The following is a 15,695-nucleotide window of genomic DNA, read 5'->3' on the forward strand; positions in this document are numbered from 1 at the left end:
TTTAAAAGAACCAGAAGAACAGAACACATACTATGCCTGTGTAAGGAAAAAAAGTTAATGAGAACAAAAAATTTTAATGGGAACATAGAGGGAATAGCTAATTATGATGCTCGATTAATCAAAAATTAATTCATTTAAGTGTAAATATTTACGAAACAAGTTTAGTTGAATGTACTGTTTAATGTTTTTTAATAAAACATTTATTATTATTATTATTATTATTATTATTATTATTATTATTATTATTATTATTATTATTATTATAAGCAGAGGCCTGGGAGTCAGAACATCTTGGTTCTAGTTCCAATTCTGACACATTAGTTATCTAAAAATCATACGATTTATACTGATTTTAATGTTTTAAAAGCTCTATATTCAAATAGCCCTGTTAGGGAGCTACTATGAATATTATTGATCATATTTCACATATGAAAAAAATCAAGACATTGAAAAGCTGTCTAAATTTACTGAGCTAATGAATGTTAGAGCCAGAATTTGCCTTAAAGTTTCTCCTGACACCAATGACCTTTCAAATGATCCCATATAACCTTACTTTAATCTGGACTTTTTATAACAAAGATAACAGTTAATAAAGCCTTTTGAAAATTAAAGGCATTTATGTATGTAGGTAGTGTTATGTGAAGGCATGACCATTTGAAAATGAATTTTCCTATATTCAAACGGCTAAATGAACCCTAATCAAAATGCAGTGAATCAAAGGGCCATTTAAAACCAAAGTATTAACTCCCTTAAAAGATAATATAAACCGTGCTAAAAGGAATAATAAAGTAGAGGAATTCCATGGAGACTGGAACAACCTCCAGGAAGTGATGCAGAGCGAAAGAAGCAGAACCAGGAAAACATTGTACACAGAGACTGAGACATTGTGGTACAATTGAAGGTGATGGACTTCTCCATTAGGGTCAATGCAATGTCCCTGAACAATCTGCAGGGATCTAAAAATACTATCCACAAGCAGAGGATAAAGTGTGGGAGTAAAAACACGGATGAAAAGCAACTGCTTGACTACAGGGGTGGAGGGGATATGACTGAGGAGAGACTCTAAATGAACACTCTAGTGCAAATACCAACAACAGGGAAATGGGTTTGAGTCAAGAACACATGTGATGACCAGTGGAATTGCGCGTAGGCTATGGGAGAGGGAAAGGTGGTGGTGGTGGTGGGGAGGGGGGGAGAGGAAAAGAAAATGATCTTTGTTTCCAGTGAATAATGTTTGGAAATGACCAAATAAAATAATGTTTAAAATAAAAGAATAAATACTAAGAATAAAGTAAATAAAAACTAAGAATAATAATAAAAAAGATAATATAAACCTAAAATAAACATACTTTAAATATGTATAACCAAACCAAACCCCATACCAACCAAGTCATTAGAAAACGCATTTGAGGCATTAGGTGTTAAGAATTTTTCTAGGATGACTATAAACACCAAAGAATGACAACTGAATTAGTTTGCTTGGGCAAGGACTTGATACTTAGCACAAGTCACCACTAATGGTCCTAATGCTTTTTAATGGACTTTAAGAATTGTTCAAAGTGAGGCTGACTGTACATGGCCATTTTAGGTGCGAATACCTAAAATAGGTAAGAATTCATTCACTGGACATAATATATACTTTATTTTTCGTCCTGTGTTTCTTTAGACATATTTTTGTGAATGAGCATAATTTCCACTCATAAAATTTCCATGTTCTTTAGGTCTTTTTCTTCTCTTCCTTCTTTTTCTTTCCAATCAAAAAGAATGTAAAAGTCAAACCAACATTGATAGTTTTTGTAAAAAGCCTACTAGGTAAAGATATTAAGAGTCTTAGACTTTTGAGGTTAGAGGTATTATTGACATTTAATTCATCTATTTTCCTATAACTCTTATACACAGGTAACTTTTGTTTGAAAAACTCTCATCGTTTTTTCAGAATAAACTGTTGATGCTTTTATAGCAAATGGCAAAACATTCCATAATTATTACAAGAATAATTATCCTAATTGGGCAGTTAGATTTCACAAAGCAAAGTGCCAATCTTGGAGTCAAGAAGATTCATCTTCCTGAGTTCAAATCTGGCCTCGAGCACTTCCTAGCTGTGTGACCCTAGGCAAGTCAGTTAACTAGGTTTGCCTCAGTTTCCTTATCTGTCATGTGAGATGAAGAATATAATGGCAAACCACTTCATTATCTGCCAAGAAAACCCCAAATGAGGTCACAAGAAGTTGTGATAAAAAAGGACCTCCTAAAAATAGACCAAATAGAAATCAAAGACTCTATGAAGTAACAAGGAATACTGAAACAAAAACAAACTACTAAAAAAATATATAAGATATCTACACTAACCTGGAAAATAGGTCAAGGAAACACCATTTAATAACTATTTCTCTGAAAACCATGATTAAAAAAAAAACAACAAAAAAAACACAAGACTTGATACTTAATCTTAAAAAAAAAAATGGAGGCAGCTAGATAGCTTAGTGTATAGAAAGCCAGGACTGCAGACAGGAAGTTCTGGGTTCAAATTTGACTCCATATACTTCCTAGTGGTGTGACCCTGGGCAAATCATTTAACCCCAATCACCTAGGCCAGTGTTAGGGAATTGTTTAGAGATTGTGTGTTCACATTGACATTTCAAGCTGCCTGTAAGCCCCCCAAATTACCCCAGACAGTGAAGGGATGAAGTGCTCACATTGGGCTGCTGAGCAGAGGGGTGGGATATGTGAACATTATCCCCAGGCACAGTGGAGAGGGGGAACAGAGCAGACTCCTCCAGTATGCTGGGGTACATGTTTCATACCTTCACCAACATGAGCCTAGTCCATACCTCTCTTCTGCTTTAGAATCAAAAAAGGGCAGAGAATCTATGAAGTAACTCCTGAAAGGAACTCTAAAAACAAAAAGTCCTGGAAATGCCAAAGCCAAAAACAAAATACTGCCCAATCAGTTCAAGAATTGTGGATCTACAGTCAAGATCACATTTGATTTGGCAATTTTGGCGACAAACCAGAGATACTGGAATACAATATTCCAAAAGGCTTACAATGGAAAATAACTTATACACCTTGCAGGTCAGAGTATAATTCTACAAGGAAAAAAAATAAGACTGTAATAGGAAAGAGGATGCTCAAGTATTATTCCAAGACAATCTATTGCCAACATTTTGATAGAGAAGAAATAAGTATACTGTCAGAATCTTAACGTCTTCAAAGTATATTAAGGGAGCTTTTTGGGAAAAAAGTTCTGGAGGTTTGAAAGCAGACAGGGGAAGTTAAAAGGAACATATATATGCTAATGTAGAAAAGAGAAAAAAAGATAAGGAAATTGCTATTTCTTATTGTTATGGGTAAAGAGTATACAACTTGGGGCAAAGTAAACTAGGCACCAGGTAAGCCTCACTTTTATGTGAAATGGACAAAAAAATAACTGAACACACACCAACAGTTTAGTCTAGAAATATATCAAACTCAACTAAGAGTGGACATGGAGGTGAGCAATTAGTAAAAGAGAAGGGAGTTACAAGAATCTCAGATCACCTCTTAGACAATTAGGGAACAGCTGTACAAATTATGACTTATGGATATAACAAATTATTTCTCATGCTGTAAGAAATGAAGACAAGTTATTGATTGCTATATGAAAAAATGCTTTAAATCAATAATAATTATGCCCCAAGATATTAAACTGTGAATTTGTCTTTAACCTTCCAATTCCTGTACTATGTTTATATCTCAAAGAGGTCAATGAAAGAGAAAAAGGACAAAAGATGTACAAAAATATTTAAAGCAGCTAGTTTTTGTGGTGGCAAATAATTCAAAACCAAGATGATATCCACCAATTGGAGAATAGTTTAATAAATTATGACATGATTGTGATGAAATACTACTGTTCTATAAGAAATTATAAAGATGGCTTCAGAAAAAGTGAAGTGATCAGAATGAGAACAATTTAAGACAATTAATTCTATAAGACTTGGTAACTGATCAACACAATGACCAACAACTCCAAAGAACTCCTAGTGAAGCATGTTATCTACTCCACATAGAGAACTGTTGGATTCAGAGTCCAAATTGAATTATATTTTCTTTTTTTTAAACCCTTACCTTCTGCCTTAGAATCAATACTAGGTATTGGTTCCAAGGCAGAAGAGTGGTAAAGGCTAGGCAATGGGGTTTAAGTGACTTGGGCCTGAGAAACATAACTAGGAAGTGTCTCAGGTCATATCTGAACCTTGGATTTTCCATCCCTAGGCCTGTCTCTCACTACTGAGCTACCCAGCTGCCCCCTTTGTTGTTACAACCAACTGTTCATGATCTCATTTGGGGTTTCTTGGCTGGGATACTAGAATGGCTTGACATTTGTTTCTCTAGCATATTTTACAGATGAAGAAACAGAGACAAACAGGATTAAGTGACTTGCCATGGGACATATAACTAGTAGGTGTCTGAGGCTCAATTTGAACTCAGGTCTTCCTGACTCCAAATCCAGCAACTCTATCCACTAAACCACCTCTCTATTTTTTTTTTGGACATGGTTAATAAAGGAATTTGTTTTGCACCAAATATATATATTTGTAATGAGCTTTTATTTTCTTGTCTTCTAAATTGGAGAGAAGAGAAAAAAAATCAGAACTGAAAATAAAACTGATTTTTAAAAATATACAGAAAGTGACTATTTCGGAGAATCTTGGGCAAAGAAACAAGAATAAAATCAAGATGACAATTTATAGAAGGACAGAAACATTGTAAAGAACAACTTTAAAAAACTTAATATTAAGGGGGCAGCTGGGTGGCTCAGTGGATTGAGAACCAGGCCTAGAGATAGGAAGTCCCAAGTTCAAATCTGGTCTCAGACACTTCATAATTGTGTCACTTTACCCTGCATTGCCTAGCCCTAACTGCTCTTCTGCTTTAAAACCAATGCATACTATTGATCTAAGATGGAAGGTATGGGGTTAAAAAAAAAAACCAAAAACTTAAAAAATTAAGATCAATACAATTATCAACTACTTTTTTGGAAACTCTATGATGAAGCAGCTTGCCTACTCACCTCCTCACAAAGAAGTGACGAACATAAGGTGCAGAGACATATATTTTTGAGCATATCCACTGTGTGGATTCATTTTGCTTGACTATGCAATTTATTACAAGGATTTTCTCTTTTTCTTTCTCTTTTGAATTGAAAGGGGTGTAATTAGCAATAGTGATGAAAAAAAGGACCACTAAAACTTTAGAATACACAAAAGAAAAAAGAAAATTTAGAAAGCATAGTCAATTTTTAAAGTAATGGGTAGAATTTATTTTATACTTAAAAAACCAAGGCAGCATGACATGAAGATTGTTTCATATACAGAAGCCCTGTGTTTGGTGTTATGAATAGAAAAGCTCTTTTTTTGGTTATGTCAGGATAAAAAAATTTTAGTGACAATTTCTGAAACCTTGCTTTAGAGTTCTAGTTCATCCAGACAATATTACACTTCTTAAATAAATATAAATACAAATATTCAACAATTTCGTCGAAGTGAAGAAAGGCTATGAAGGAACCAACAGGTTAATTCTTACCATGAAATAAGGCTTGTGGTGGCATTACATCTGGAATAAGATCAGCTTCTGACAGCAGGCTAGGAGTTGCTGAATGGGAAGCTGGAGTTCCAGGAGCAGAAAAATCCAGAGAAGGAGAAGGAGAAGGGCTTGTCAAAGGGGTTCGATCAGAAGAACTCAAGGATGAAAAGTCAATCACCTCTCCCTTCTCAAGAACCATGTCAGGCCTACGGCCACGGCTGATGAATTTTACTGGGGTGGAAGATGTACTTCTATCCAAGAAACCAGCAGCTTCTTTCTGGGCTCTCCTAATGTCTTTAGCTTCTTGAGTTCGTGACCTCTTCTCCTTCAGTTCCATGGCAGATTCCACAGGATTTCGACTAACTCTTTTCCTAAGCCCCTCTACTGTAATGATGGGATCCAAAGCTGGTTTTGAGGCTAAAGAAAAACAACAAATTTCTAAACACTCATTTACTATTTATATAACTAAACATATTGACCACCAGCTGTTCTGCTCAGTTTGAACATCAGGCCTTCCCCAAGTTAAGTTCACCACTCAAAACTTCATTATTTTGGAGAGAAGTTCAGATTTTGATACTCTGTTCCTCTGGGCCATCCTCATTTGCCTGTCCCCTCAAATTAGAGGGCTGAAGAGCAAAGGAACATATTCTCCTCAGGGCCTCCCCTTATAGGGGGCTCAGACATTTTCAACAAACTTCAACAAAGTGACTGCTAGTTTTGACATCAAGAACCCCAAACCCTAGATCAGGGTATCCTCTAGCAACTCCCTCCCTCTTCTCAACTACTTCCTTTTATATATAGTCTTTTCCCTATTAGATATTAAGTTCCTTGAGGACAGTGATGGTTTTTATTTTTCTTATATGTATCCCTTAACACAATGCCAGGCATAATGCTTAAAAAGTATTTAGTGCCTGCTGATACTCAAGCATTTAACTTTAGATCATTTTTTGCTACTCACATGACTATGTGCTTAGTACAATGCTTCAATACTCAGAAGATACTCAATGAAAACTTAATTATGCTAAAACAAGGCTATTTAATGTCTCTACATTGTAAATTTAAAAAGCTTAAGATACTTATTTGAAATCAGATTTTGAACAAGATATTTTCAAATATGTGAAACAAATCACTTAGGCACTTTTATAATTAAAAGGAAAAAGGTGTTGAATATTAAAAAAAAACCACACAGCACATAAAAATTTGTCCTAAAGAACATACCAATACAATAGCTTCCATGGCTACAAACTAGTTAATCCAGCTAAAAATAGGGCTTATCTCCTATCTTTAAACTTGGTTGACTTTGGCCTGCCTGGCTCCTCTTGTACTGTTCTAAGTACCTTTTACTTTCAAAGCAGAGGCAGACAATTTCTCTCCTTCAGGTTTCATTGTTGGGGGTTTGTTATGAACAAGTTTCCACCATCCTGGTTCTCCAAATTCCTGAGCACCTGAACGGAAAAATACTGGGCTCCCCACACTAAGGCAACCTGCTACTGTGCTCCACCAGGTTGAAGTTTTTTTCCTTTAAAAGAAAAAGAAAGAAAAGAGAGAACAAAGTAATTTTTTAAATTGTGAATTACATAGATTTTCCAGTTGACAACTATTTTTAGGTGGATGTAATTTTTTTCTGTCTATTTCAGCAAATATGACTTTCTGACATCCAATGAAGTTTCTGGTTAGCTTAAGAAGCATTACTGAAGTTTTCAAGAAAACAAATTTTAATTCACTTAAAAGTCTTAAAAAATATATGTATGCTATTACAGATGTCAATAAATCAAACAAGGTACTATAACTCTACTCAAAGAAGCTTGGGAATCAGTGGAATAAAAAGATCTCTGCAAAAACACCCATTACTAGTTTTCAAGAACTGAAGCAGAACTAGAACTGCATGGCATATACCACAAGCACTGACAGGGAAATTACTGACTTTTAAACTTCATTTTATGGAAAATTGTTTTAGTTCTAAAACATGGTTTATGTTCAAAGACTCATAAAATGGGAATTCATTTAATAAACAAAAATATCTTTAAAATGTGCTTTGACAATAGAATGAAGGAAACAATTTACAGACATTCCTTTATATTTTCTTTTTAAAATTTTCACTACAAAGTTATGCTCTGCTCTCCAGAGACTAAACTGTATTGAAGACACCCAGGAAAATATCTTTCACAGAATTCTATTCTTCTGTGAATATACTTTTCTTCTGAAAATATACCAAAGTAAGCAAATTCATTAAATATACAGTGTACTCTCAAGATGCATGCTCTCTCCCCTATCATCCATCCATCCATCCATCCGTTTTTCTGTAATTACAGAAAGGTCTTAGTAACACAGTATTTTGCTGAGTCTAACTCCCTGGCTTATACAAATTTAAAAATACATACTTATAATTACTAATGACTCCTGGGCAGAAGTTGTTGTTAAATCATTAACTTTGGAATCACAAGGATGAACAGCATCATATCATCATTTAACTAATTTTTTTTCCCATGGTAGGAACATTAACCAGCTTGTGGTATTCTGTCATGAATTTCTTGTTGAGGCATATATAAAATATTTACAGATTCATGTAATTAAAAAATGTGCTTTTAGAAACAGACATGTTGAGAGACATGTTAAGTTAAGCCTAGAATAACAAATATAATTTATAAAAGTCAGAATAAGTAATGTCTTATAAATATATGTGTGTACATGTGTGTACACATATATGGAAACACAGAAAACTAAGTTACAATTAGGTTGGTACTGGGTTACTTTTCAAGTTTTCATTGACCTTCAATATTGTGTTTGTACACACACCAATGAAATCACAGGTCTGGTCAAAAAGAAGTAATTAAAAAATACAAAGTTACTTTAAGTCTGGTGATAAATAAAAATTTCATATATACCCTGTACCATCTCCTCAAATGTACTTTCTAAATTTAATTATTTAGGTTCTACATATGCTATAGACAATTTACAAATCCCATTTAAATTAAAAGTTTTGCATAACTTCAATACACAACATATTCTTATTTTAGATCCAATGGCAAGGAAAAAATTACTACCAATTGGTATGTAGTCATGTAGCTACAAAAGGTTACAAAGCATTTCAGCTGTGAGAAGTAAATTTGATTTGACTTGGTAGGACATTTACGATTTTTATCCCAACTAAAATCTCAATTATTAAAGTTTTTAAAGTACACAAAGATTTTATGAAGATCCTTATATATAAGGAGTGGCACATATTTCAAAACAAGGTCAATCAAAAAGTATTTATTAAATGCCTACTGTGTATACTAAGCCCTGGAGGTACAAACAAATGCAAAAAAAAATCAATCCCTGATTCAAAAAGTTCAGGGTCTAATGGGAGAGGAAATATGCAAATATTATACACAAATAAGACATATACAGGATAAACTGGAAATAGTATCAGAGGGAAGGCCCTAAGATTAAGGGACAATTGGGAAAGGTTTCTTGTAGAATATGGTATTTTAGAAGAGACTTGAAAGAGGCCAGGGTTAGGAAAGTTAGCTGGAACGTTAGGTTCAATGGCAACAAACTTAGAGCAGTATAAAGAAAGTAATGTCATCCCTCAGCAGGTCCAACTCTCCAAACAAACCCTAGGACCCAGGATTAACAAGGACAAACAAACGAGACAGGATTTTTAAAAAGAAAAAAATTTGGCAGACTTCTTACAAAACTATACTATTCAAAAGAAAAAGTACTTTAAAAACACACACACACACACACACACTCAGAAAAATTTCAAAGCCATAATTTCACTTTCTTGTTTCTTGCCATGCAGTAAAGGTTGCATACAATAGGCCTTAGAATATCATCTTTTTTAAATGTATAGGACTCTTTGTGTTGTGAACTCCTTTCTAGATACCAATAAATAATTTGGGATCTAAAATGACCCCTATCATAAAAAGAGACTAAAATATTCTCTAATGTGGTAATTTCTCTCATTACAGTCTTATTGACCTTCTTTTGGAATACATGCCACTCCTTATATATAAGGTCACACACTACCAGTGACTCACTCTAATTCTATTATGTTCTCAGCAACATCAGCAAAACCTTAAAGGCTTTTTTTTTTTTTTAAACTAAATCTATTTGACTAGCTTGAACAAAACACATAAAGGACTATACTAAATAGGGTAACAGTTAACAAAAATCCTGCTCTGACTTGAGAAGAGATTTTAATCATATTTACAGTCACTGAATAATGCCAGATTTACTCATCCTATCCAAGTCTTGATACACCATCTAACGAATTCAGAATCTTGAACAAAATTCAAAGGTAAGATTGAATTGATTTCAATAATACAATAAAATGTCATTTAGACACAGCAACAACTGTGGTTTCATAGACTCTCTACTTGAGGCTCTATAAGTTCACTGAACAAATAAGTTTAAAATAAATAAATGAAATGAATGAATAGTTAAGTAGTAATGGCACTGTTAATATGGAAAAACTAGTGAAAAAATATTTAGTGTGACTAGTATGTCAAAAGCTTGCCCTTAAGGTACTAAAAATCAAGTTTAGCTAGTATAACATATGTGGCGCATATAAAAAGGTTTTTAGTAATGCAAAACACTATAAAACTACCAAAAGAGTGAGTACAAGTAAACTATTTTAAGAGTTTAAAAGAATAAGAGTAATAGGACCCAACCTAGGAAAAAAAAAAGCATCTTTAATATTCTAGCTATTGCCATCCTGTTCTACACAGAAATTTACTATGTTCTTTAAGGAACCCTAGAAATTGTCTTTGCTTCTTATTCAGTCTTTTGGCTCAATAAACACTATCAACACAACTTCTAGGAACTGGAAATATCATTGTAATAAGACAAGTCACAGTGACTCCTCAAGTCAGTACTCTATATCATTCAGGTGAACAAACAGGTTAAGATATCACAAATAAATCTAGTATTATAGTTTACTTTTTTACAACTGGTAAATTTCAAATAAACATTTTTTTACCTGTTTCCTAGTAAAAAGGTCCAATGTTTCTCAATAAAAGCACAAATATCTTCTTTCCATCGGAAATAACCTTGGCGTCCAGTTCCTTCCAGAGATAAATTATACATTGCCAACATGACAACCTGGAACAAAAATATTTGGAGAGGAGGGAAAAAGGAGTAAAAAAAGAAAATACTTAGAACTGCAAGGGAATAAAGACATTTAATTTTTAGGAGGGGAAACTGAGTTCTAGTGAAGTCACAGACCTATGCTAGAAAGCCAAGTCTCCCCTCAGCCCAGTGCTCTTTACACCATAACACACTTTCTCCTTTCAAAAAGAGTTTAAAATCCTTAAAATATATATATATTTTTTAACAATTTTGGATCTAAAGAAATATATACTTTTTTAACAGTGTCAGATTCTGAAAAGGCTTCCATAAAAGTTATTTTGAGAATATAAGAAATTGAATATATTGCAATTAACCGACAGAGTATAATTATTCACACACACATACACACAATTTTTCCGAACAGCATGCCCTATAGAAAGACCTGCTGATATACTCCTTTCAAAATAGACCCTTGGATATGATGCTTCAATGATTCTAATTTCAGCTTTAACTCTTTTAACTTATATAATTTCTCTATGTAGGTAAACCCACTGTACACTAGGTTCTACTGTCAGGATCTTAAAATTCTTAATAATCATAGAGCTGGAATAACCTTTAAAAAGCATCTAGCCAGGCACCCTCATTTACAAATAAGGTATGGGAGGGCCCAGAGATGCTAAATGTCTTGTCCAACAAAGTCACTACATCATTAGTAGAAGAAAAAAGTTAACCAATGTCTCAATTTAATAAGATCTTAGATTTATGACAGGGACAGATCACTGAGTCCAACCCCTCAATTTATAGACGAGTAAAAAGCATGAGATTATGTGACTTGCCCAGCACCCCAGAGACAGAATTAGAATTCAGATCTTCCTGATTCTGAGTCCAACATTCTCTCCAATGGATCATCTAGCTGCCTAACCCAGGATTTTGTCCACTATAGTAACCTGCCTATCCTATACCATTTTCATAAAAGTTCAAATCTTATATTTCTTTGGTATATTCAGGATATTACCTGACACATTGCGAAGCATATAAGCAACAGCTGTTTAATAAATTATTTAAAAGGAATTGAAGGAATTCTATACCCAAGAATCTCAGATTTTCAGCCCTCTGTCCTCATCTCTCTCTCTCTCTTCCTCATTTATATTAATTAAATTCTCTATAAAACCCAGTTGACTTGGGTATATTCATAATTGAGAATATTTCCCTGGTGACCACCTTATATATTGATTTTAAAACAAGACACTAGTGAAAACATTTTCTGCAGTCACACTATCTTGATTCACAGTAATTTGTGTAGATTAGAACATCTTAAGAACAGTATCTATTGTCTGTACCTTGTATATAACAAAAGGTTTTTTGTGTTTCATAAAATTACCTACTGCATGCAACAGTATCCTAAGAGCTCAAGGAAATAAACATTTTATATAACATGATACCTGCTCTCGTGGGATTTACAAAGTAACCCAAAAATGATAAGAAAATTGTACATATATACACCGAAATATAAGCTAAGTCTTACATGAAGGAAAAGTTATAACTAACTGGAAGAGAGGGAATCGGAGAAGGTTTCCTGGAAGAGTAACACCAGCCACTCTGACTTTAAGAAAATAACTAACATTTATATAGCACCAGAAGTTTTTCCAAGACCTTGAGCTTCTCATATATTATCTATTTTGATTCTCACAATGACCCTATAAGTATCATTATCTATTATATTTCACTATTATCATTTTTATACACCATCCAGCTGCCAGTTTTGTCTCCAAAATTAGTCTGTATTGATTTTATATTTTTTCTGTACACCTGTCTTTATCCTATAAAATACAAGCTATTTGAGGACAAAGATTGCTTCATTTATCCCGCTGCATTCTCTGTGATGCAGCACTAAACTTGTCATTAATAATTGTTTGATTGACTGATTTGGCAGAAAAGTCAGCATACGGTAAGAGAATTTACGCAATACTGGCGTTTCATCCACAGTGGGATTAAAAAGCATCTTTCCTAACTAAAATCAACACTCTTCCTACTGTATCTTCTTTACTGTATTTAACTTACTTCTTTAGTTGTATATACAAGAATAACTTATCAAATTTAACTTGGCCCTATTTGGATTTTGCATCTGAAGGCAAATTTGATGGGGGAAAAAGCTTTTTAATGCCTTTAATTTCTGTTTTACTTCCCAATTATAGAACCACAAGGTGGACCATAGAAATTATCTGGTAAGGGTCTTGAATTTGCATTTGAGTTTGGCTTATAGTCTAGCACTCTTTACACCAGACTGATCAAATACTCAAAATTTCTGAATACTCCTTACCTACTTGTATCTTATAATGGACAATGGCACTCATAGGCAAAGCATAAGTCTAATGATGACACAGATCTAAAAATGGTCAATGGCATTCACAGGATTGTGTGGGGAAAAATAGCTCCATCCACTTTCCCTGCATCCACAATGACCTGGCATCCCCTAACACCAATCTAAACATCTTCAGCATCCCCAACATCAGCATGGGCTAGGCGTCTGGCATCAGCCTCAGCATCCTTGCATCAGCCAGCGTACAATACTAATACAGAGGGTGGGACCAAAAGAGTATATTAATTGGGAATCAGGAAGCATGGGGCCCATTCTACTTCCATGTCAGTGCTGACTGGGCTGCTACAGGTTAGTCAGCAAAATGGGGAAGCTAGATTAAGGTAAACCTCTCTCTCATCTTTCTTCCCTTCTCCTTTCTATCAATAAATCATAATAAACATAAAACACACAGCCAGACTCAAAATTTTTAAGCATAACAAACTAAAAAGTTTCTGACCCATATGATCAGTGACCAGAGAATATCTTAAAAGACTTCCAACTTAGATGTAGATTCACAAAGAAACAGCTCAAAGTCTGCAGCATGTGATCAGACACCAGTCATTCGTCTTGGTAAGATGGGACCCCAAATAATGGGGTTTCACCTCTGCTAACTCCATCTCTTCCTACTAGTAAGACCACCACACACACCTGCCATCCACAGTAGAACACTGCAAGTCTGGAGGGTATCTGGAGGTTACATAACTCAAGAGTTCCTAGAACAGGAACTCAGAGCTGTAGGAAGGGCAGAGCAGCACACTCAGAGAATGGATAAACTTCATCATCATTTCACATATGCTGCAAGCCAAGGACACAAGTTCAAGTGTTGAATAGGAAAGAACAATTCAAAGACAAATAAGTTTTGAACCACTTCAAGAAATACAATCAGCTTAGTGTTGTGGCAACTGTCCAGATAAATCCGATATCAAAAGCTAAGAGACTTTAATGGTAAGAGGGAAAAAATTCCAATATGACTTTCAGCTAATTACTTAGTCAAAATGCCCCAAATATACAATTTAACAGTTAGTTTCAGCTCAAGAGCTTCTCCAAAACCATAGTTCTTTATAATACACCACCTTTGCCTTGCCTGTATCAGGAAATAATAGTTAACTGCTATTTCAACCTCTAGAAAGGTTAAGCTTAGAAGAATAGATTAGTTGTACTTCTGTTGAAAAGAACATCTTGGGCAAATCACTTAACCTTTCCCTAGGATTTCTCTATCAATAAAGTAAGGGGGGGGGGGAGCAGGACACAAGACTAGATCTTTAAGGTCCATACAGTTCTACAAGATCTAACATAATACATATATAAAATTTAAATTGTGTCTACTTTATAAAAAAATAATAACGTCCTGCTGATAAGTGTGTATCAAGATTTTGTAGTGGGATTTTGAAAATTTGGATAATGAGGAAGGTCTTCAGCATGATAGGTAGATCCCACTGTGGCAAACTTAAAGGAATTTGGAGACAAAGGGGACAAGAGTGTTACAATCTAAGCAGACAGAAAGGGGTTGAAATCATATCTATATCAATGAGATCACAGATCCATATAAGTTTTCTTAGTTGTTCATAGTTTTCTAGAGCAACTGAAATTTACAATGTATAATGCTAAGAATTTGACTGTTAATAGAATCATATTTATTATAGGCTACCATATTTATTTTTCCAAATTTCCCCCTAAAACAATGACTGTTTTTTTGAATAGTAGCCAGAAAAATACCACCCCATTTTTCATTAAAATCACAGGATAGCATTAATATGAAAAAAGAACCTCCAAATTAAAGTATTTACATTTTTAAGAAATGGGGTTGGTATATGGTATATGGTAAAATGGCATAGAGGAAGAAGAGGACCTTGAACAGAACCTTGGAGGACACCTATAGTTAGAGGGATGATCTGAAAGAGGACTGAATAAAGGAGATAAGAGTAGGAGCAGTCAGGTAGGAAGAAAACCAGGCAAGAGTGATGTCCAAAACAAAAGTATAAAAGGAAGAGAGTATGAGCAGTCAACGTCCAGTTGCAGAGAAGTCAAGAAGAATAAGAACTGAGAAAAGGCCACTAGATTTGGCATCTAAGAGACTGCTGTTAACTTTGGAGAGAGCAGTTTCAGTGGAATGATAAGGTACGAAGTTGGATTGTGGAGGCATCTATTGTAGTATCTTTTCAAGGAGTTTAGCCATAAAGGGCAGAAGAGATAGAAGAGAGAAGGATGGAAGGATAATATAAGGATTTTTTTTTTAGAATGAGGGATACATGAGCATGTTTGTAGGCAATAGAGAATGAGGCAGTAGCCAGGGAGAAAACGAAAGTGAGAGTGGTAATGACAGAGAGGATGATCTGTTGGAGACAGGGGTAAGACTTGGTAAGGAATAAGGCTACCTCATCATGTAAGTCAGAGGGGTGAAGGAGAGAGTGGCAGAAGGCATATCAGTAATATGCAGTAAGGTAAAGGGGAAAATAGAGGTCATGGCGAATGGTCTAATTTTTTCTCCCAGTAAAATATGAGACAAGGCTCTCAGCTGAGAGGATGAAGCAAAGAACCATGAGAAACTTGAGAGAGAAAAAGGTTTGGAAGAAGCTCTATGGCGAGAAGATAGTGAATATAGATCTCTTCAAGGCATATCTATCTATCTATCTATCACATAAGATTGAAAAGTGAAAGGATCTTTAGAGATGAACTAATTCAAACCTTTTGTTTTCTAAGAAAACACATAACTCCAAAA

General features: G+C 34.5%; 1 protein-coding gene and 1 non-coding gene across 3 annotated transcripts in view; both read right to left on the reverse strand.

Moving 5' to 3' along the window:
* Positions 1-15,695, reverse strand: part of KAT14 (lysine acetyltransferase 14) — a 33,279-nt gene that overhangs the window by 15,483 nt on the left and 2,101 nt on the right. For both annotated transcript variants that reach the window (XR_008915603.1, XM_001374127.5), the window contains exons 3-5: positions 10,529-10,650; positions 6,903-7,084; positions 5,566-5,982 (exon numbers count right to left, since the gene is read on the reverse strand). Coding sequence is in view for 1 of the 2 variants with exons in the window: in XM_001374127.5 (XP_001374164.1) it covers positions 5,566-5,982; positions 6,903-7,084; positions 10,529-10,650 (721 nt within the window). In the remaining variant the exon portion in view is untranslated. The remainder of the gene's footprint in view (positions 1-5,565; positions 5,983-6,902; positions 7,085-10,528; positions 10,651-15,695) is intronic.
* On the reverse strand, positions 13,520-13,766 carry LOC130456747 (small nucleolar RNA SNORD17). The gene has a single exon (XR_008915791.1). It is a non-coding gene; the product is annotated as a small nucleolar RNA SNORD17 (small nucleolar RNA).

This window comes from Monodelphis domestica, chromosome 1 (assembly GCF_027887165.1).
Source record: "Monodelphis domestica isolate mMonDom1 chromosome 1, mMonDom1.pri, whole genome shotgun sequence".
NCBI classification, from domain to species: Eukaryota; Metazoa; Chordata; class Mammalia; order Didelphimorphia; family Didelphidae; genus Monodelphis; species Monodelphis domestica.